At 34.5% G+C, this 24,791-nt stretch overlaps 1 protein-coding gene across 1 annotated transcript; it reads right to left on the bottom strand.

Annotated features, from left to right (window-relative positions):
* Positions 1 to 624: 624 nt before the first annotated feature.
* On the bottom strand, positions 625 to 23,391 carry LOC132544350 (chitin synthase chs-2-like). The gene is made up of 15 exons (XM_060207969.1): positions 23,320 to 23,391; positions 12,043 to 12,162; positions 11,109 to 11,323; positions 10,429 to 10,879; positions 9,008 to 9,960; positions 8,177 to 8,279; positions 7,709 to 7,881; positions 7,301 to 7,380; positions 6,561 to 6,669; positions 6,046 to 6,199; positions 5,459 to 5,669; positions 5,023 to 5,223; positions 3,918 to 4,312; positions 2,887 to 3,511; positions 625 to 2,111 (listed from the first exon to the last, which is right to left on the bottom strand). Exons 1-15 carry the CDS (start codon positions 23,389 to 23,391, stop codon positions 625 to 627), a joined length of 5,349 nt encoding a protein of 1,782 aa, XP_060063952.1.
* Between the last annotated feature and the right edge of the window lie 1,400 nt (positions 23,392 to 24,791).

Genomic DNA, 24,791 nt, shown 5'->3' on the forward strand with positions numbered 1-24,791 from the left:
TTGTCCCTCTTAAATGTTTCTGCAGAAAACCTAAACCGGAAGTGACGAAATCAAAACTTAATAAATTGTCTAAGCACCTAGAATTAGCACACGTCACCAAAAGCACGTGTTCGAAAGTCTAAAAATAGTATATGCCTGAGTGGATTATATAACAACCCAAAGGCATGTAGAATTAAGGTTTTTAATTCTGCATATCATAATTGATCAGAAAAAACTGCAAAATTTTAACAACAAATTAAATGATGTACTTTTCTTAATTAAAAGCAGGTTTTCACATGATCAGAATTTTTAATGTAATGCATTTATATATATATATATTTACAGCGGGTTTTTTTTTTCAACTATTGCGAAAGCAATTTAATGCTTGAAAGGTCAAATGTAATGGTCATATCAAATATACACGTATAGGATACATTTCAGTACAAAACGTACCACTTAAGCACCAACTTTAACAATACAAATAACAAATTTACTACATGGCACAATGAAATTTGGTGTTATTGTATGATGACGAACATGACATGTTTTAATGTTGCACTTTTTGAAAGACAACGAGTTTAACAATATAGTGGTATATATAAGTTAAAATAATGTCACCGACAAAAAGCATTTTCACGACCAAGATCATAATTGTGTATCACCTGTGTCGTTCGAAAGTTTGTGCTCTGTGGATGTCACCCGTCTTAATTCAACATCATTGTCACGCGGCACATGCCGTGAGGACGAGGCATCCGAAGCCTCGGTTTCAGAGTCTGAATCATTCACGATTCCCGCCCCACCATCGGCTGTGTCATAAATGTGTTCAGCCTTCCGAGTGGGAGAGGCACTTTCAATAATAACATCCATGTTTCTGTCATGTTTGCCGTTGTTAATCACACCGATAGATTTCACGTTGTCTTTTTGACGTAATGCGTCTGTTGGTCCTATACCGTCAGTGATGATATTGAAAATAGGCTCAGCGTAGCTATTCCTGTTTGACCACGAACCCATATCTGGTAACGAAAATTCACTGTTTGATCTGGTCATCTTAACAAAACCTCGGAACCACGAGTTTCGCTTGTCATCTTCGGAAATAGTGTTGAGGCTCGTACGAGATTGGCCCATTACCGATCTTAATAAAGATCCCCAGTTGTTACCTTGGCCCTCGTATTTGGCTTTTGTGGCTAAGTTTTTCCATCTGTCTTTGATGACTTCAGCCTTATGTATAACTGATTCCTTGTTTTGTTCCAGAGACTCTAACGCCCTTTGGGCCTTCTTGCTCCTCTTTTTGTCACTACCTTTCCTCCTATTCCTGGCGCCGCTATTGCTGTTTTCACTTCCTCGTTTCTCAAGATCCTTGGCAAATTCAATGAAATTGTTAAGGAACTTTCCCCCAAGACTTCCAGCCTGAGGACCTTGCCGCCGCTTTCTCTTCGTCAACCGTATAATCGTCTTTCTTCGTCTGATCTTTGGAGAATCGTCTAAAGTTATACTGCTATCCTCATCTAGATCACTTCCGGTGGTTGAGATAGACCTGGTGTCATCATCATCAACGAAACTCTGCATCTCTTTCACTAACTGCACTTTACTAGCTATGTCCATCTGGGCGATTTCAGTCTGATTCGGCTTCATACAGTTAGCTTCTGTCGAGGCCATAATGTGCAGGAAGGTCGCCAGACGATGGAAGAACATTGCAGCAAACTGGATGACAAGTGCAATACCAAACACCGCCATGAACAGAAGAGAAATAGGTTCCAGAGAAAGTTGTTTGCCTGTCTCCGTGTCCCTGCACGGGAGAGGAATAGCTAGGCCAGAACCCGGTGTTCCATCTGCGTTTATACTGGTAGCATTGGAATATTGCAAGCTGAATATGATAATCACAAACAGTGCGTTTATCATGAAAAACATCAAGCTTATCTTATTCCGAAGCTGAATAAGATCCTTCTGCATTTTTTTCTTTTGGCTTTCGTTACTTTCCAGCGGGAAGAGATATTTTGAAACCAAGTCTTTCCAAAATGACTTCTCGTCTTTGTTGAGGTAACGGATCTTTCCATGTCCAATGTCAGGATCGTGGATCCAAAATGGCGTATCATCCTCGTGAGGCATGGCTTTATTATGGTAGATCGGGTTATCTGTTGGCAGAGAGGAATAGTCAGTAGGAAAGGGAGATAAGTTCAAATGAATCTTATTTTCTCACAACAGGAATAATGATGTGTGCTTTATCACCAAGCAAAATAGATAAACCTGAATAATCTTTACTGCTTAAAAATATTAAATATGCACATAGAACAATTATATTATCCATTAGGTCACATTGTAATGTGCGAAATACGTTACATGCATTGTTTGATAGGCATAAGGGGAGATAATCTGACTTAAACATTCAAAATAGAACAAAAACTGGCACAGGGGAGATAATCCCAGCTGCTGTGTACCTCTGCTCCGTTGGTTAAGAATTAATGTGTAAGGGGAGACAACTTTATCTATTGAACAATTAAAACTAGTTTAGTGAAAATTAAATCACTACTTTCATTGTGTATTTTAACTGATATTGATAGGATGGTGCACACGTGGTGTACTCTACAAATCCGTACAACATCACATGATAATTCTTGGTAAACGAACCCTAAACAATTTGTTAAGAATACAGATCCTCATTGTTTTTTCGTCAGTCTCCCTGGATCAAGACTTAGAATCTGCATTTTAATCAGATTGAATCATAAATACAACCTCTCCTGACCCTATCAGTGGTTCACAGATTTTTTTAAAAAATGCCAATGAATCTCGAATTTTTCAAGTATGACTTGTTAGATAAGATATTTTACTGATTTCCTTAACCTCATACCGGCTGACTCTAATGCAATATCAAATAAGAGAAAATGGAGCTACATTGACTATTGTACTTACATCGGATACCGGACTCGTCCGAACGTCTCCGATTATCCAATGTCCCCTTTCCGTTAAAATCCTCGTCTGTCACGTGTGTTCCAGCATCAGCAGATTGAACTGTAGATTTTTTCTTAAATATAGCTGATTCAAGGCTATCGAGCTTCTCTAAAATGGCGGCGAACGTATCTCCTGTCTGGTCTTGTTGTGTTTTGGGACAACACAGACACTTGAATAGGTTCCCGAAAGAAAATGCATAGTCGCTATCTTCCTGGTTCTTGTTTTTGAATTTATCCATTATGGATGTTAACTTTTTGGATTTGCCGGCTTTCTTTGGCTCCGCGGGATTTGTAGCAACGGCATTTTCACGTGTTCCCCAGGAAACAACGTGCATGTTACATATAGAATATATCATAAGCAACATAGACATGCTTGGTACTGCCAGGAAATAGAGGGCGCCATGCAACAAACACGTAAATTCCTGAGGATGGAAGACAGCGGCAAGGATAAACGCTCCCACGAGGAAAAGAAGGAATATGGTGGTCGGTGAACAAATTCCCTCTCGTTTGATTTCCAAACCAAGACCAACAATGACCACCATCATCACCATGGAGTAGATCAATGATAGCACACCAGCGAGGCGGAGCTGTGAAAATAAAACTTATGTTACTCCACGAATTATGAGTCAAGAAGCGATAAGTGTTGTTTCACAATATGTGAATGATGAAGTAACCCGTGTGTGATGGGTTTTTTATGCTATATACAGTATTATTGGTTGTTTTCGCGAGAATGATAATTTGGGTATAGAGCGAATATTTAGTCCGTGAAATAATGAAACGTGTGTATATGAAGTCCTTTTACAACAAAACATATCATTACATATATCATTTAAATATCATTCGTTCGTTTTAAATAAAATCACGTAACAATACTTAATGCTGATAAATGTATGTCTAAGTGTTTGACTAAACACACTGTATGTCAATAGCTCTTATCCTTTAAGTCTTTATACATTTAATTCAGTCCTGTGGCATACTTTTTTTATTGCTCACCTGCCATTTCGGCTTTAAAACAAAACACCCAATAAGGAACAGCACTACAGGTGTGAGGTTGATCATCAGAGAGGTGACGAGGTCAGTTCGGAATGCGCTATTGAGAGCACCGATAATTAGGAGAAAGATAGTTCCGGGGGTGACGAGGGACGATATAAATAGTAACAGCTGGTAAAGCATGTACAGGCCGGACACGTTTTCGTTGATGGAGATGACATTTCTCCAGTCCATTAGCAGGTCCATGATATTGGCCATAGTTGATGGTGCCCATCGTCTTCTCTGGTTGTAAAATTCATTAAATCCTTCCGGGGCATAGGTCAACGCGTCAGCGGCAGCGGAGTATTCAACACGGTAACCTTGCTGGAGCAGCAATGTACACAACCAACGGTCTTCACCTGTAGGTTAGAAAAACACAACATTCTCAAAACATTTCTTTATCGTACTGAAAATAATTAGTCTGCGTGGTCAGTCACTGTTTATAGATATATTTAAACCGCCAGTATTCATATGTTTAATCATCAATTACAAGAAATGTGTACAGATCTTTTTCTGTGTCCTGTATCGGTATATGGTAAACTACCTATTTTGACACTGTAAAATATTAGCGCATTTTTTTTTAATTATGGTGACCCCATCAAGTGTTTTTGACTTTTGAGAGAATAAGAACTCATTTGCTGAATCGATAGGTGTCAAGATATTTTTGAAGTATAAAATAAAAAAAATGTTGACGATACAAAATATATGATGTGTTAACATGGTACATGTACATGGATGACAACAGGCTGTGGAAATTGAATGGGTATTCCTTTGTCTGATTTATATATCTATCTGAAGAAAGATGTGCTCATGTCGTTCAATTTTCGTGTTTTATTATTATTATTATTATTATTTAAAAACAAAATTGTGGTTACTTAATACTTTCTAGATAGATATAGCTGAAAGGTCTGCTTATACGTATTCTAACACTTCGTGGACATACGATTTACAGTATTTAGAGTACTTACGAAATGAACTAAGAACACACGAAGATTAATAATTTCACAGTATATAATACAATAAAGATAATTGTCTATCTAAACAGGCTATTAAAAGAAATGAGACTGACCCTGATCGTACTGTACATAGTGTCTCGCGTTAGACGAAAGTGTCGTGTATTTCCTCATCACGTTGTCATCCATCAGAGACGAGGCTCGAAACAACGAGAAACATCCGGGGCTGCAGAGTACGCAGCCAATCATATGTTCTGTAGCTTTCTGGAGCCAATGACTTATGGCGTATTCGAACTTCTGATACCATATCATTGGACCTGCAACACAAGTAAATGTGCTTTTGTAAATACGAAGGATGTAACGATTATAACTGATAATGTCGTTGATGAAAAAGAATCAAAATCACAAATATTGTAACTTGTTGACCTCGTTTTAAGTGTCTCCGTTTAGATAATAGTTTGTCCTTATCTATTCGATTTTTAAATACCCGGCTGCAAACATAGACTCTTCCATTATTCAAAATATATGTAACAGTGTACAGGTATTCCTTACCTGTTCCAATAGGGTGAATTCGTCCACATGCTGCTCCAACTTTTTCGTTCTTTTTCATACGGTCAACGAGGAGTTGAACTGCTGAAGGCTTGAAGTCGACATCTCCATCCAGAGCTAAGATGAATGTATTGTCAGCCAGTTTTTGCTTCCGGCGGGCGTCGAGAGGTTGTGCCACTAATTTGTATCCGAGTAGGTAGTACATATACATAACCTGTCAAAAATGAAAGAAAAAATCAAATAAGTATTTCAGAAACCGCCATGGTCTTTTTTATTTTATAAATGTCCGTATATATTTGAATAGGGCGAGATTTGCATGGCAGATGTCGTCAATGAAAGAGAAGTCTAACACCTGAACACCAACGTGGTTTAGTTTTATTCTGCTAATACAGTTTCAGTGTCCGGTCCGCCATGTAAGTAATCTTTTATTTCATTTTCTCTTTTAATAGATTTCCAGTAGGGTTCAGATGTAGAATAAATCACAAACTTTGTCTTGTTGTATAAACCTATAGAAACACGTCACTTTACGCAAACTGCACGAAAATTAAAGAAACTTTAACAATTTTAAGAAGATATTTATGAATTCATACCTGGCTCCAACGCTTTTTGTGCCGAATCTTGGCATTGTCCTTGAGATGGACGGTAAGTTTATTGTTCCCGGGAAGTGTCCATTCCAGCCTGCCGCCATATGGTGTCGGGTACTTGGTCGGGGGTGATATCTTCACCATTACCTTGTGAACTTTACTGTAAATGATAAAAACAGCCGTCATAATATACAAAGTACTGCTGGAAAGTGTTAACATTCGCCATCGTTTGTCACTAAAGCTTAACACGTCAGCGATACTGCTCTCTTTGTCATAATAATAGCAACCATCATATAAACAAAGATAAAACATTTTTCCTTTACCAAATGTGAGAGGAAAAATTTTTAATGGATCGTGATGTAGAAAAGTGACGGTATTTTATCATGAATAATCATACATCAGAGTAACTCCGTATATTATACATTAGAATTAACGTATATATAATTCATAATTTTTCAAAAGAGAATGTATGACTCGGTTGTCATGGTAATACAAAACAACGCAGGGGATGTGATACATACCTAGCCGCTTCGTCCAATACACTTATCATCTGCTTCACAAAAGTGTTTGCTCGATATTCGTACTCGTCGTCATCGTGGGCGTCAAAAGCATTATCGAAAAATATGTGTACTGCAATCGAATCGGAAACACTATATAATGTAATACCTTGGAGTAATGATACTTTATTATAACATTTTAAGTATACCGTTGCTTTAGAATCTTTCGTATTAAAGGCAAATCTATAAAACGAGTCTCAGAATTGTTCATTTTTGCGAACTTTGCTGATCAAAAATGAAAAATTTGAATAAAGATAAGTTCAATTAAACAAGTTAAGAAACCTCTCATTTAAACGGAAAAAAATCAGAAAATGTATATTTTGATATATTTTAATGTTAGAGAGTGGCGGGCAGATTCAAACAGATGCACCATCATTTTGTTTCAATTCATGGAATGACATCACAATCAATTTCTGACTGGCGCCGCTAATGAAAAATACTCTATAGCATATTACACTAGTGATATATATGTAAAAAAAAATATAAATTTTCACCTTTTATGAATTCACTGGACAACAAACAGATTATGTGATAAGCCTATATATCATTTTATCTTTCTAATTTGATCGCTGATAATATATGTTATATACTTATTGAAACACACAACTTTGAATGAAGAATAGCTGGTGATATAAGTAGCATTTTATGTCCATTACAGTACTTAGACTTGTATGACAATCAGTTTTCTGTCAGATTATATTTACCTTCGAATTCATAATAATCAGGATCCACGACATCGAAAAATTTCTGTGCATTCTTACGAGCACACTGGTCATTGTCCAGTCTGTAAACATCCAAATCATACATTTACATGTGAAAAGTTAAACATGAATTTGTGACCAACAATTCAAATCAAAAGATATTTTAGTGACTGAGCGTACCTGCTTTGAAATTGTTTCATTTATTCCTCGTCAGTATGACATTCATACGATTAAATGTGTGGATAAAATCCTGGATTTAAGTTTTGAATATTTGGTGTGGTACCAATAGTTCAAATGGACCAATAAGCTATACACACGGTATATGAGGACGGGTGCCTAGATGGACACTCAAGGGCAAGACAAATTACAGAATAAAAGATTAGAGAGGAAGAGGGAGGGTGGATAACGTACCTGAAAAGTGATGTCAGCATCTGACTCATCTCCTTTCTCGTCTCGTGCCACATGGTGGCGCACACATAGATCATGGGCGTGATGTTTGATTGTATAGATAAATTCCGAATTGGCATCCTAGGTCCAAACTTGTCAGCTGGCATGTAGGTATTCTCCTCTGTGAACTGTTTTACCTGATAAAGCATACATTTGTAAAGAATAAAATCAACATCACAAATGTATTCCGCGAACGTTTTCAGGCCTAACGGCCATCTTTTTATCAAATATTTTATCGATACACAAAGCATATTTAAGTTACATCTATATATAATATATATATATTTGTAAGTCGACAGCAATATCTTTATTTGTTATTTATTTATTATTTATTTATTTATGTATTTATTTATTCTAATTGTTAATTCACTATGTCTGATATATAACCATTAAATCTTTATGTATTACTGATACTAACGGATCCTAGCTTACCTTTTCTGACCCCCGAGATTCTCTGTCTTTATCATCTCGACGCCTGTTTAACATCAACGATTGTTCGAGGAGAACGCCACAGTATAGTGGCTGGACGAAAAGTCTGAAACATAAACATATGAATAAATTGATAAAGATGTACACTTTGATCTGTAGATGGTTTGTCTATAATGGTACCTATACTTACAGGAACACTTATTCTAAAAGTCACCACATATTGTCATTGTCTGTATTTAATTCTTACACTTAAATATAGTATAATTCTCTATGAAACAAGCATTTTGATTGGCCAATTTCATGTTATCATCGAACAACTTTACAAAAAAATCGACGCCATTGTGCAACGTTATGTTTGATTACAGATTACGGAATTAGTATTTTTTTTATCGTATTGATCCATTGAAAATAGTGCTGTAATGAATATTTCAGTCTTTGGGCGGTTATTTTACTAATTAATCACACACGTCCCTCAGAGAAGCGGTTACAAAGCCATACATCATGGGAGATAACAATAAGTAACAGGAGTCATGATCTGTCCTCTTCAAGAATTGGTTTAGGCTGAATACGACTATACATGAATTCAGAAAAAATGTATTTATAACTTTAGAAAAGCAAAATAAGATATGACGTTGTGCAGCACAATGCTATTATCTTTCACGCAAATGCGAACACCTGGGATATTTTCTTTTATTGTATTTACGTATGTCAGCTTTAAATTACAATTTTGATTTATTCCTTGAAATGGTTACAAAAACAATTTTTTAGCTCAACATTTGCTGATACGTGCGTGATTTACTAGATAATTTACAAACGCACTCATAAATATGTTACCTTTCTGTCTGCGCTAATCGCTCCACACGTGGAATCCATATATGGAAGGTTACCCACATAAAAGAAAGCCACCAACCGAGGGCAACCGGAAGATAGTAGTCGGAAACGAGGCTATCCAGGAAGTCATAGGAAACTCCGTGTATGTCACATGTCCAGTATAGGTAGTCAGGCATTAGTGGGCCCGTGGATCCATTCAACTTAAATGACTCGCAGTTCCCCATAAAAAGACCTAACATTATGGGAGCCGCTAACATGAGTGGTAGAGAAAAACTGACAACTTGCAAGAGGATTTTACAGGCAGATTTAGCGAACGTGTAACATAAGAGACAAGAGAACACTTGCACCATACTTATCCAGAAAGGGTCGTTCATGTAGTTTGTGCTTTCAACGTTTGCCGCATTTAAAGGATTCACAAAGTGCGGACAATTCATAGCTTTGTCATCACCAAGATAGAGCAGTTCTGCCACGCATGGAGCTTTGAATTCACTCATCAGAGCTAGCATAAATCCAAAAGTGACCACTATCTTCCAGAAACTGACTATCATGTAAATCCGGGTCCTCATACGGCGAATATTCCTTTTAAATTCCTTTAAAGCGTTTCCAAATTTCCCTAAATGTGTGAATTTGTTGATGTAATTCTCCCACCAACCTAACGAAATCAGAAACAGAGAGACGAGTATAGACCAGGACTCGTTCAGATTTTCACCACGTGTCAAGTTCACTGCTGGCCAAAAGATCAACACTGAGGCTTGAAACACCATCGCGACAAAGTCAGCTACCAATAGATAGACTGGTTTACCGCGCTCGCTCTTGTTGTCGAATATCTTTAGAAGAGACGGCAAAAAAGCCACCCCGAAAGTCAGCAGCAGCCCTCTGACGGGGTCTAATGTCGGAAGTAGGTAAAAAGCAAAAATGCTGATTCCCAGGGAGTGAAATGTTTCGATGACTAGAACCTACAAAAAAGTTGATATAGCCAGAAGTTATAAAATGATGAGTATTTTAGAGATCTACAAACTGGAAAATTATTTATTGGTATTTATGCAAAAGTAAACATAACTATGAATTTCATTACCATTCATGGATTAAAACGCTATATCCGAAGATTCTTAGTAGGTTAGACGTGGCAATACATTGCATGAATATGTACATTTTAATCAGTTATATAAGCATGCAAAACAAATGCGGACAAGAAAATATATTAAAGGAATTCAATTTTAATAAAATTGTGATTTAAATCAAGGAAAGACTAAAATTCTAAAACCGGAAACAACACATATCAATGAAGACTTAAGCGCTAGTCCGAGGAAGTCTTATACTTTTTGATTGGGAATAATGTTCTCAAAGGTTATTTTCGGTAGAATATACTATAATATAGAATTTTTACTGTACATAGCATCGTTACATATCGAAGGTGTACTTACCAACGCTAACACACGGCATCTTGTGTGTCGTGTCTTCTTGAAACAAACTCTCCATAGAGATTTCACGCATGTGAACATGTAGGGCGTGCACACCACAATGAACAAAGCCCACACCCATCGAACCTCCACATTTTGAGAGAATTGAAACGTGTCTTTCAGTGGTTCGTCCGGAAGTACCCGACGACATGATGTCACTTCCCTTGGCAACAATGTTGTCACGCAATCCAAAGTCACATTCGTGTACATGTTTGATGTTATGAGAAATAACATACTCTTACTCAATATTGTCATCATCATGATGAAAAGTGTCAAAAATATACTGACGATCACCTTGACAACCTTTTTTAATACGTTTACGAACAAGTCATCGAATATTGAGGTACTTTTCCTCGGCGTTATCCGAAATACGTCCCAAGGTTTAATGGCTGACTTTTTATCAAGGTTTAACGATCTGAATGGAAAATGGTATAGATTAGCTTTCCTAGAAAATGAATTCTTCTAATATATGAAAAAGGAATTTTAATTTCGATTATAACTTATATAACATGTTTTACATATTCTACAACAAGACATAAAAATAATACTTTTATCGCTTCTATTGATGTTTTTTTTTTTTAATTTATTTTTGTATTTCATTTATCAAAGCAATTTCTTTTAATTGTTTTATGAAAGGCACCTACAGAGTAGAGTCCCTTGTTTCGTTGATTACGCTGTAGTTCCGGTCAGGTTCCGGAAAAGCGTCATTGTCCATGGTTCTCGTGAGAGTTGATGCACGTGAGCTATTGGGATCTTTGTTGTCACTGGTACTACTTGTGTCACTCCAAGATGGCGCCTCTGTGTTGACGCTGTCGACATTCTCACTGAAGGCAGGATTAACGATCCCAGTGTGGTTAGCCTTAAACAAATACGGGAGTTATTAGATTTCCTTTGACCCCAGATAAAATCAAAGACGCTGGTCTCATTTTCATATTCAGTAGGTCATGATACTTTAAGCAGTGTCCAGGTCAAATGTAGACTTAATGTATTGTAGGCGTGAAGGCGTTTTCTCTCAAAGCACTAAGGGACTATTGATGTAGTGATAGATCTGGGGTTTCATTATTGCGAGTTAGAAAAACAAAGGATTAGTGGTTTCAGTTTGTTTGCCTCCTTCCACTACCGTGTACTTACCAACTGTTTAAGTTTGCGACAAGCTTTTCTACCTTAAAATGTATTTGTATGTGCGAATAGATGCTACTGTTGTAGATAAATTGTTACGTTTACCGAAATGGTGACAACAATTAGGTTTCTTTTAATACGGACGTAGATACGAATATTATAAGAAATATTACGTATATCATAAAAACTTCAATGTTTTCCTTAGCAATCCTTCCAACTCAAGATATCACCTCTTTCCTAGCCATGCTTTAAGCTAAACGTGACATCATAATTATGCTTGAAGACAAATATAACACAGCACTTTTTAGAAAGAGACAATAACCCAAATTTACTTAATACTAACTATTAGGGGACGCATGCTATTAATTTGTTTGTATTTTATTGTGTATTGTATGATATTTAGATAAATAAATAAATGAAAATATTTGCTAATAATCAGAAATTGAGCAGTCAGCCTACCATGCCAGACTTCATGACCAAGTTCTCGGTGCTAGTAAATCCGTTGGTACTAGGGAGTGGAATGGTTCTTCTGACAACCGGTCCTTCTGGTTTTGTCTCCGGGACCTTGTCCTGCTGTAACTGATCAACAAGTCTCGAAATATAAACAAATGTGCTTTGAAATTAAATATATAGTTATAATATCACGAAATAGTGTAAATGCTGGTAGTTTATGTTATCATTTTAACTCGATGGTTTTGATTTTTGCGGTTACATCAGTGCATTGATAAAACGGATAATATTCAAGACATGAAACACTGTATATGATATTTTTTCGAGTTTGAATTACATCCACAAAAATAGAGCTCCTTAAAAGCGATATTCACAGTATAGAATTGCATTTTTTGTTTTATTTCAATACTATTTTTTGTCTTATATTGAAAAAAAGCCTATATCAAACCACGAACATGTCCTACACCAATGTAGTTATTCAGGTTTCAATAAATATAACAACTTGTGTATTCTTTACAATTCAATTCATTCAGTAGGAATCATTCAAAATTAATGAATGTGTTGTGCTTATCTGTTAATAGAATATTAATTCTGGAGGAAAGAGAATGTTATAAAAAGCAAGATGATATCATGACACAGTCATGTATTATAAATCCAGTAGAAAAACACAATATGAGAATACCTTAGTGCAATTTCATTAAAAATAATAGCATTTGGTACAACATATTGATAAAGGAGACCTCTGCATCGAAAAGAAAAGAAATCATTCCGTTTAAAGTACCCCCAGACAGACTTGCGCAACGATTTTCATTCCGTTGAAGAATAACATATTTAAATACTTAATCATTTACACCGACAACCAGGACTCCAGCCAATTATTCCAATCTTTCTTAAAGGTCAGGGTTTAGGCAATGCCACCGTTGGGTGGGTTATAACCAAAGCTGTGTCCGTTGTTAGGACGATCCTTCCGGGCGGACTTCTCTATATTTATATATATATTTCCTAATAGACAAATGCGCCAAAAACCAATGTAAAGGAGGAAAATACCAACATACAAACGAAGAATGAATTTCTTCAAAAGCTAGAAACTTACTAAGGATTCGGAATAATTAAGTTATATTATTGGTGAAACGTTTACAAGAAAACTCTTCACTGAACAGAGAACAAAATGGTGAAAAGAAGCTGAGCATACTTGTACTTGTTGCATTGTGTCAAGGAGAGTTTACTTTGGTCGTTTAAACAAACAAGGGCAGATGTTTGGATTATGACCATTCAATAAATTATAGACAAAGAATGTTCTGGGGTCTGAAGTCTAAAAACTGAAGGACGAAGTCTTTGATGAGTAGCACTATTGCTATTTTTTTTCATTTTGTTTTGTTTTAAATTACCATAAATATATTTATATATACACTAGTTCAATCCATACTGCTGATATTTGGTAACAAAAATACTTCTTTATGACAAACCATGACAATACAATGAAATACATTTCGGGATAAAATATTGTAAAATGTGTTGCTCACTCAATAAAACGAATAAATATACGGTAACATGTTTTCTCACATTTAGATAGGGTGTTTTAATAAATATAAATTACGGTATGAATACAACACCGTTTGAAGAATAAAACAAACGTTGTTTATGATGAGAGTTATATTTGAGTTGTGAAAATTATATCCTGTCGCTTTGTTATCCTAATGTTCCTTAAGTGATCCGTTTTTTGTTCAATGAAGTCGTTGTCAGTTTTGATATTCTGTCAAACCTCGCTATCTCGAACTCGGCGGGACCTTGGGGAAACTTTGAGATATTCAATTAAGTTTGAATGGTTTATGCTAAGTTCATCAGGGACAGACGAAATGTTTCGAAATAACGAGGTTCGATTGTATTATCCTTGATTTAAGACTGGTGAATGTTGTCGATGAAGCAGAAGACGTACACTATTCCGGAACACCTGGTCTTATTCTCCTTGAACTTTTTACGGTAACCTTCACGTAAATCTTTCTTCTGTTCGTATCTTGCCCTAGATTTACCCTTCATTAAGACTCTGTTGACATGTACTTATTGTCGTTGTTGTTTCTGAAGGAATTTATTTTTTTCTCCAATGCCAGAAATTATAATTCCGTACGTGAAACACACATATAATTTTGATGTAGATTGGAGTAATGATTGGCTCAGTTCACGCAACTGTCATTCATGAGGATAAATGAAAATAGCCTTCCTAAATAATCACTAAAATTGAAATGAACATCGTTATTCATCAGTAGATATATATGTAAACAAGATAGGTAATAACGCTATAATTACTTCAACTTTGGTAGAAACGGTTTTTATAACGTTAACTGCTATGTATCAAATAGTTTATATATAGTATGAAGTATGAAGCGTTCACAGATTATTTATTCAATATAAATTATTCAGTTTAAGAAAATAAGCGCTCGTTATTAACCGATAATCAAGGTTAAGTCAAGGTTGTTGATCAAGGTTAATAAATTATCGTACAATATAAACTTTAATTTATCTAAAAAAATTAAACTGTTCTTAATACAACTATCACTTAAATAATAAAGCCTAGTCCTGAATAGAGATAATGTCAATTTCAATGTTAATTACTTTTAACATAATGATATTTGAATCGAATATCATCTGTTAACATTCATCACCGAATGCACATGTAACGTTATCAATAAACAAACCAACAAAGTAATCAATAACCAGACTTCAGTTATTAATTACTGGGAGAAGTTAATTTTGCCAAAGACAAGTGTGTTGTCTGATTAATAAAAGTAATGTATTACGTAAGTATACAAAAGACGAGTGTATATAAACAAGCATTAGAATATTCCATCGCATACTTTCCCATGTCCTGTATAAAACTGAGAGTTCATTACCTTAATACCGACGATGCCTTAGTACAAGTTACTGGAATGGTAATTCAACTACAGTGCACTAACTAATAACTGACGAAATCACAGTTCACGTAAAAATGGGAATGATGGGAACGAATTTGGACAAATTCATCATTAAGGAAATCCAGTACCCTTTACCTAGGATAACAATATACTAAATATTAACTAATTAATTACTGAAATTTCCAAGATATTTTATACTAAGTCAACAGGGGAAGTAACTTACACTGATTAATTACTTACAAAACCCTCGTACACTCTACGTAAGAGAATAGGTGTCCAATTATCCTCTTCTTGTAGTAAGTCCATTATCACAACAAAAATGGTTACAAATGAAACAAATTAGACGTGGCATCATTCTAATGAGGTTGTTCATTTCAAATGGAACCTTCGGATTAAACTCTACACCTTGCGCCCTTGATGACAGAGGCAAACATCGAGTTTCTACTTTGATGGAGTCGGAAGGTAGACGGATGACATATCGTGGTATCGTTAGCAACTAATGGCTAATTGTTGACTTTATCTGCAAACTTTTACTTATTCAGAGCTAGCTCTGTGTGTCAGAGGGAGGCTGATATCATCACTATCAGTAAGACGGTCGTCAGCGGATGTGAAACTAGGCGGTGGTGACAAAGATTCCAAATCACTCAGCGATAAATTAGACTCTTCCCTGTACATACATTCTAACATGACTGTGACGTAACACCAAATGAATAAAATGCTAGTAACACTGACTCAACCAGACTGGAATAATGATGCTAACAACACATTTCATTTGTCTTAGGCGAACGTAGTTTCTAAATTCGTGAAAATATTTTGAGAATTGAAATGTTTCAATTCATTGTGATTATACTCTTTGATGTATTTTCCCAATCAACATGTTTTCTAGAACGTGACCACACCTTCCTATGTGGGCGTAGACAGAACACATATGTAAGTTTTTTTTTCTCAATTGAGTGAACAAATGTTTGTGGTAATGACGGAATGGACGAGACACTGAATTTATATTTTAACGCCCTTTTTGAGTTCTGCATTATTTGGTTGTGCTTCTCTCTTTGACTTGCGTTGTCGTGCAGAGGTTGTAGAGACACCAAATCGCACGATATGTGTAGAGCATTAAAACCACACATACGCATCCGTGAATCTGAACTACTTCAAGAATAAAAACATATCCAAAAATACAAATTCATACTTAATGTAGTAAAACAATCGTTTAACAGATATATCTTATGTATGTAAACGACTGATATTTATCTGAAAATAGAAACAAAAGGCGATATATATCATCCGTTAAGATAAAAATGAATAGGAAATTTTGAAATATTGCGTTTCGAACATGTATACCACAACATGTTCTATAAAAGCGATATAGGGTGGACAGACGTGTACTTTATCGTGTGAATGTGATCACTATACGTGTCTGCAATTACTGGATGTGTTTATCGATCATTTCCTATTTAGTGACCTGAGGTTTACATAGCACTTCGTTCAAAACGATCACCTCATGGACTTTTGCTCTCGAATTCAACTCAATCTGTTGTCAATAGAGACCTGCGTTTGTAAGCCATTTATTTGTACCTAACTGTCACAATTATAACTGTTCATAATAAGTCTTAGCTTATGTGTTTGTAATCATTAGCTTAGTACTAGTCATGAAAAATTCATTAAAACTCTGAGCGAAACTAATGCTTTTATTGAAGGTTTTATTTAATGGATTAATAATTTATAAAACCACGTAATTCACTTATGCTTATGTCTACCGCTTCATTAACAGGCCATTAAAATCTGTTAAAATTGACTGAATCACATGCTTGTCTAATATTGGCCGAAACAGATGTATGTATAATTTGCACTAGACAAATCGTCTCTCTGATTTCCGATATTACTATTAAAATATTCAAGAAAATATCGACATGTGTACATAATTTGATATTTAAATAAAGCTGAAAATCAATTAAATGAGCGAATAACGTAATGAGATGGATAAGCCAAACAAATAATAATGAATCCTAGTCTCCAACATGGATAAGCATCGACGATATCCGCTATTATAAGTCGTGGTCAACCAATATCTCTAATGTCGAATTCCAACATGACAACAAGGTATATAGCATCAGAACAACCAGACAAGCTAACGGGCAATAAGCATAACCTACTTCATACCGTATGTGATATCTTGCAACAAAATTGTTTTAACGACCAAAAATCTCCCTCATTATTACTACCAATTTAAATATGAAAACAATCAGTTTGCCTTACTTTTACTACTAACATTAAATTGAGCTATACACCCCAATTCTGTTTGGTCGAAAACACTGAGACTGATACCCTGTAGGTAACACAGTGTAATTGATTCAAATCAAGATGCAAAGTTACTTTTTATGTACATCTATTTCTCTATTTATCTCTCATGTAAATTTAATTATATTGTTATTAGAACATTTTCAATAATGAAATTCATTCAAATATTACTGTTTTTAAATTTCAGATATGAGAGCTGACATGGAATGTTCTTAAATTACTGTCGTGTAAATAGCTGAGTGGATTGTTTAAAGCTATGAATTATCGGAACTCACCCACTTGATGGTTTATCAGTTAAAGCTCCCATTTTTGACCTTAAATAATAACAGAGCGACGTCTGGTGACAATTAAGGGGGCGGAAAGCACGTGCCTGAGGCAAATACATAAATGGAAAGGGCGTGGAGTTCGTCCCGTCTTTCTTATTTACATTTCAAACACACAAGTGCAGTCAACAGGTATCGATTTGTGGTTTGTAAAGGAGAAACATTCATGATTACACCCACTTAGAATACATATATCATATTTTCATACACATCTACAGTATACTGATTATAGATATAAGGTTATATATTTTCATGTTTTGGCCTTTTTCATAAAACTTGAAATAAATTTCTTACCAGTTTGTGACAAATATCATTATCATGTGACTAAAATATCTAAACATACTGTACATAACATTCAGAGGAAAATAATCCTTAACTATCATTTAACGGTCGTCATGAAAACAACAGTACCTAACCTTTAGAGGAAAGTAAACCTGGCTGATCATTAATTGGTTGTCGTGAAAACAACAACGAAAATATTGTCATATTGTCAATATAGTTGTAAGATTCGGTAATATACTGGCAAATAAAGATACAGATGTCAATTATGTTTATTATCAATAACTCATATGGCTTCATATTGCCTGTTAATCTAATAACCATTCCATAGATACATTAACATTTCAGAATTACTTTTCTGTATGTTTATTTACTGGAGAAGCTACATAGAAATCATTCACCTAAATAATTGATGATTAATCACTGATTTGTTTTCGATATGGCAGAATTCAGTCGATATGAATACATTTGGGGACAAATAATGATATCGTCACGATGCCTACATTAACATTTATATATAATATTCGCAATCTAAAGCTACGTGTTTAGATTTATCGCTTAACCAAATACTGGCGTCAGCCGAAAAAGTATAGTTCCTCGTACACTGTTGTAAAATAGAATTCTCACTATGATTTGACTTTTAAAATGTTAATGTGACACTTAACACTGAATAAAAGCCTTATACTTGCTAAGAATAAAAGTCGTTTTATAATAATTGTAATATCTATTTCAGAACGTATGCTACTGGGAGGGATGTGATTATTGATTCTTCAGGAACAATCAAATTTCCTTGTCGTCGATATTTCGTTTTTCCACAACAAAATAGCAATGAAATTCTAAATTCTGATGACGATCCCGTCAAAAACTGACAACGATCACTATTTTGACTCTAACACGGATCTTACTTGTGGACGGCAACATATAACGTTAAACAAAGCTGGTCATTTCTTACATCATGGCGTTTTTTATGACAAATCTCGCTTTTGAACAAGCTGTATGATTGTTCTATAGGTATGTATTAAGATATCCCTATTCTCAATATCCCTTTTCTGGAGAGCAACATTCCTTTATCATCAACCAATGTTTACATATCACTCATGATTCGATACCCTATTACCTGTTTCAATACCAATAGAAGAAGACATTTGATTAACCTCCCATAAAATCTTTTCTTATTCTGCCTCTTCTTCTGTTAATAATTTACTTTTGTTTCATCGGATTTTTCAATTATGATTTTGTTAACCTCTCGGTATCTTTGGTTGTTGTTGGTTATTGGGATGCCATATTTTAGAGATACGCTAAGTTGCTTAAATTTATATTTATTGAAGGTCTCTCACTAGTAATTAACAAATCTGGTTATGTCAGTGTATTGGTATTGACCGAGGACTTTTTCGTGTACCAGGAAAACAACTCCCTGAATTCCTACCGATTCACTGTAAAGGTCTCATATACCACTATTTTGTGTACTTTTGACTAGGCAAATGGACTACATAAATTACACTTAAGGAACAATATTTCATCTGTCGCCAAAATGACTTGATAACAGAGTGATCTTGAATAAATCCATACATCAGTGAGCACAAAACAAAGGGACACTTTGATTTAAAGTGTAAATAATATACTGTAAGGTTCTCTGTGTGCTCAATCATCATTGTGCAGTTAAATGCATTTACTATTAAACCACTATTTATGACTCCGACCCAACCTTCACTCCCTCTAACTCCAAATTAAAACAGAATCATTAGTTATATCTCTGTTTCCTCAATTTCAAAATTGAAAAACATATATTTTTTATTGTACTTCATTTTCTAGTTTTCCTGGTCATTCTTTTTGTTTAATGATTTTTCCTATTATGTTTAATACCTGGATATATAAAACAATACCTGTGGTCAAAATGTACCTAGACCGTTCGTAAGCCTCATTTCTGTCGTATCTAACTTTAATTTTAGATATGAAATTCAACTTTTTTGCGTTACTGATTATCGAAACTTGGGAGATTGTTTGCACCAGAAGTTGGTTTTAATTCGCAAAAGTACCTGTCTGACTAACATCTCTGTAGTCTGGAAGGTATCTATAAGCATGCGGAATATTTCAGTATTTTACATTATGATACCACTGTTTTCACAGTGTGTACTCGGTCATGCTATACTCAATAATATTTATAAAATAATTGTATAAAATCTAAGCTGTCGTTTATAAATCTTTGTAAACATTCCTACAAATAACAATATTAAAAATAAATAGCACATTGAATAACAAATTATGATCACTTTTCAGTTTTACACTGTAAATGTTCTTTCATAATTGGATAATTACCTGTTCTAAACATTCCGCCATAACGTATCTCGTACCGCCCCAGTCTGTACACAGCCCTTTGTATAAACAAAGTGATGCCCCTACTTATCTCCGTATGTCTACCTTCTTTACATCCCAGATATCATCTTTAATGTCAGTCGCGTGACAAGGTTCTTCCTTTGTTAGTTTTAAATGGTGATATAATAGTTATGTAACTATATTTTCTCAGACAACCTTAGCATGACAGACATCTGTATTGTTGGTTGCTATGGTTACAGGATACACATTTTCTCAACAGGTAAATATAGACTTTCTTTCATAGTGTTCCTCTTCCCGATTCCAAAAGGGTTAGTATAAAAAATGAAAGTACATAAACAAATCTGATGACGAAAGGAATGTTAACCGTCGCTAAACATCAACTTGTAAACTTTTGATGTCCATGTCTAACAAAGTTAAAAGACTTGTTCAGTTCCTAGAATTATCCTGGCAACACCTTCTCGCCAAACATAGCTAGCCGTTTCTGTGATTGATGTTAAAGGTAAACATTTGGTCGAAACGCAACACATAACAGTGCCAAACCCGCACAGCATAGATACCATGGTTGCATAAAACAAGCGATACCGATCATGTTACCCAGGAGACGTACTTCCTGATTCCTATTTCATCATTTTTGAATATTTTTGAAAGGTGCACGTTCAGATCAGTTCATTTCTTAGGATATCTTCAATGTGATCCCAGTCAAAACCAATATGAGTAAAGGTAGGCAATCTTTGCATGCTAAGATATCATGTAAAAAAAGTAAAACTTACGGAGAAATTTAAAACAAGATATATGTCTCACATCTTTTCTTTTATCTCTAATGGATTTTCTGTTTGGTCATTTTTGTTCATTTATCGCCTATATTTAGAGCTTGCCGCCTTGTCAAGAGTCTTACAGATGAAATACTTTACACATATCCTCATCACTGACATTTCCGTCGTTATGTATTAACAATGTATTACATTTTAAAGAAAATGCACACTCATGATCAGATTTGTCTAAACAGATTGCTTACATATGCCTATGCCCCTATGCGATTTGGATAGATTGTACAGGCACCAAAATGAATTTATTCAATATTATGTGACATCACCAATACTTGCAGACTGGTCGTAAGAATCGTACCCGTTGTCTCTATTACATTAACATAAGAGGTGACTAAAGCTGAGATTTTTCCAAGTCATACCAAACCTTCTGAAATAGCCAATAATTCTACCGACTTAAAACATAGCATGTATGCTCCCTACGTTAGGAATTATTCATACAGATATCGTAAATGTTTGACAGATTATGTCTCACCGTAGCTGACAATGGAGTTTATGTTAGTAACGTTCGCAGTTAAAGAATATTTTTACAAAACCAGATTTTATTACAGCTGATTCGATATAAGTGCATGATAGACATCTACAGCTGATGGAAAGATAATCTGAGGATGCAATAATTTGTGAATGCTATATTGTTATCAATATCCTATTGTAAAATCTATTTGATATGTTTTTTGCTCATTTTTTTCTCTCTGTGATTTCGATTTCTCTATTGTGAATTTTCCATTTCTGGATAGCAACAAACGCCTGCATCCCGAAACTATAGTGACTACACCTCACTACGTAACACAGGTTACGAAATGCAGGTCGATTGAAAATTAAATGAAACTTTTTCGTTCGTCATAGTGTTCTCATTGAGAAATATTCAATTTCTTTGTGTGTATGAAGCTAGACTCTTTATGCTCGTTAGTTTGCCTGTTGTTTCCGTTGTTGTATACCTTGTTCTCATATGAAAACGTGACATGAATTGACCAAGGTTTACATGGTGAGTGTCGTCGATAAAGCAGAAGACGCATACTCTTCAGGAAGCTCCGTGTAAATTTGTTATCCATATTTTGCCCTAGTTTTACTGAATTTAAGTTCAGATTATGCGTATGTTGATATTTTGGTATTTTCTTGTTGTTTTGTGTAACTTATCCTGTTGGATTTTGCTATCATATACAATAATCTTTTCCGAAGATGTCATATTATTTGGATAAACCTTGATTAACATAGACGATGTCGATTAAGCCATTTTGTGATGCTATATACTTTTATGTTGTTTTTTCTCAATATCCAACTTTCGGTGTCTATGATTACATTGAAATTTTACCCTCGTTAAACTAACATCGATATTGAACCTGATTTGGTTGAAATTGATATTGAACACTCTCCATTCAATAATTTTAATTTGTCTAAAAATGAATGAAATACTTTTTTTAATCTTAAATAAAAAATTCAGCTACTCAGAGAATGTTATAATTCTAAAATGTTCATACATGTTTCACAATGTTCCAACGTAATTTATAATGTTACATTTTTTTTGGGAAAACTCGATTTAGAAAAAGAGTGACAAGCCTAGTACATAATTCCTTATTCTTATATTTCTAATTTTTGCTCTGAATAATGTATGTGTGGTATTGTTATAGTTTCGAGATAACTTTTGTCTGATAAAATAGATATATTAAGGATCTAAGTTCATCCTATTCAAGATAATGAATTTGAGTGCACGAGTGTTAAATCTAAGTGATTATACTGCAAATACTCTGAAATCACCATGTTCCACAACGCAAACTTCAGACTATACAGAATCCAGCTTAATGATATTTCATTGTAGCGTCTACATATAAAAGAAAGTGAATGCGCTTAATCCAATTTATCTGACTTCCTTGTACATCAAGTATATCTTGTAAATACGTAATACCGTACATAAAAGCGAAGAGACGACATTATAATTGAAATACAATAATTATGACATTATACTGTATTAAACATACTGGCTAAAACCTGTCGATCAAAGTAGGCAAACAGCCAAAATAAAGTTAACGACTTCGTGACACCGTGGTAAATGATGAGACATTTAAAAAAGAGCAATTTAATAAGAAAATGTTACCTCCACATAAGCGTTATATCAGAAGTGAATTTTACTGGTACGCAGATTCGTTATAACAGGACCTGTTAATGACATTAAGGGTTTGGATTTTGATACCAGGGGGAGGGGGATAGAAATGTCATTCTAAACGGAGGTGCATTAGCCACAGAGTCAGAAATGAAAGAAATACGCGTGGAAGAATAACCAAAATTCGCAGTATAACAGATCATGTACAACAGCAAGCTTACCTTTTGGAACTGGATTTTTTCTTGTAAGTTGTTGTTTTCTGTCGTGTTCATATCATTAATTGTATACACCATTTTGTATCCTCCTATCCTGAAAACAGGCATAGATATAATACTTGTTATATAAATATGGATATTTCAAATAACTATAACTTTTTCGATAATCAATTTCATTTGGATAAAATTCTGACATCGTCTTGGATCCTGAAAACAGGCATAGATATAACACTTGTTATATAAATATGAATATTTCAAATAACTATAACTTTTGCGATAATCAATTTCATTTTGATAAAATTCTGACATTGTCTTGGATTGATATATTGTTTACACATCTGATATAGCAGAAAAAATAAGATACTTAATTGATAACAATGTAAACTCATTTTAGTAAAATTTCAATACCTTAACAAAGAACCATTATTGAATAAAATTGAAGTGATAAATTTTTAATCAGTATTTCATTCTTGACAAAGTAAGTTGTTGTACATGTAGTAATGCTCAGATATAACAGAAGATGTCTCCTTAAGAACAAAATATATAAATTGTTCACTATACCTTGTCAGTTATGTGTATAGGTGACAGATATATTGTAACAAAAAGTGGATAGTGTGTGATTTCTTATTGTCATATTTATTTCCGAATGTTTATAACAAAATAAATCATTTGATCAAGCGTGATCTGTTTCCGATTGGATTTTGGGTTTTTTTTCTTTTTTCTTTTTTTTCTAGACTTTTGAAATACATCAATGATTTTTTAATTACATAAATGAATAATCCTGTATCTCGTAGTATTGCTTTGTTTTTATATCAGTATTTCCGTAAACTTTGAGAATTCTTAAAACTGAACTAACAGCAATCGCGTTTTGTTTATTCAAATATAGATAATAAAGTAGAAGATTATTTTCAAAACGTTGATGCCTATAATATCATATAACTTGCCTCGTCCGAAACCCTTCCGTCGATCATTTTAATCTCGAAGTTTTACCGTACATATATATATTTACATCAGGGTTACACTCCTTAATGAGGTAATGACGTCATGCTGTAGAGTCACTCTTATATCATCCCACACGTGCATTCCAAATATTGATGACGTCATTAAAACATACCGACTTCACACGCGAAAAAAAATCCTATGCTGTTTTGATCACTTTAAGGAATTTGGCGTAGGAAATTATTTATCCACAACAAATGTATTATGAAGGAGTTCCGGTCATAATCAACCTCTCGAAAACTTTAACGATAATGTGTAGTTTTGAAACTACTGGTCATTTTCTTTAATGATGTTGGTGACGTAGATAATTAAGACTTACAACATCAAAGTTGTATACAATCCTTTGTTTGGATATGTACTTTCACAAGTATAAGTCTACATGGATACAGTAAACAACACAGCATCAATTAATTGCTTTATCGTGTGTAGTTGTCCGGATTCTGACATATGTCTGTGTCATTATGCTCATACGAATGTGA

Source organism: Ylistrum balloti, unplaced genomic scaffold (assembly GCF_031769215.1).
Source record: "Ylistrum balloti isolate Yb309-2 unplaced genomic scaffold, AGI_CSIRO_Ybal_v1 Utg369560, whole genome shotgun sequence".
Lineage (NCBI taxonomy): Eukaryota > Metazoa > Mollusca > Bivalvia > Pectinida > Pectinidae > Ylistrum > Ylistrum balloti.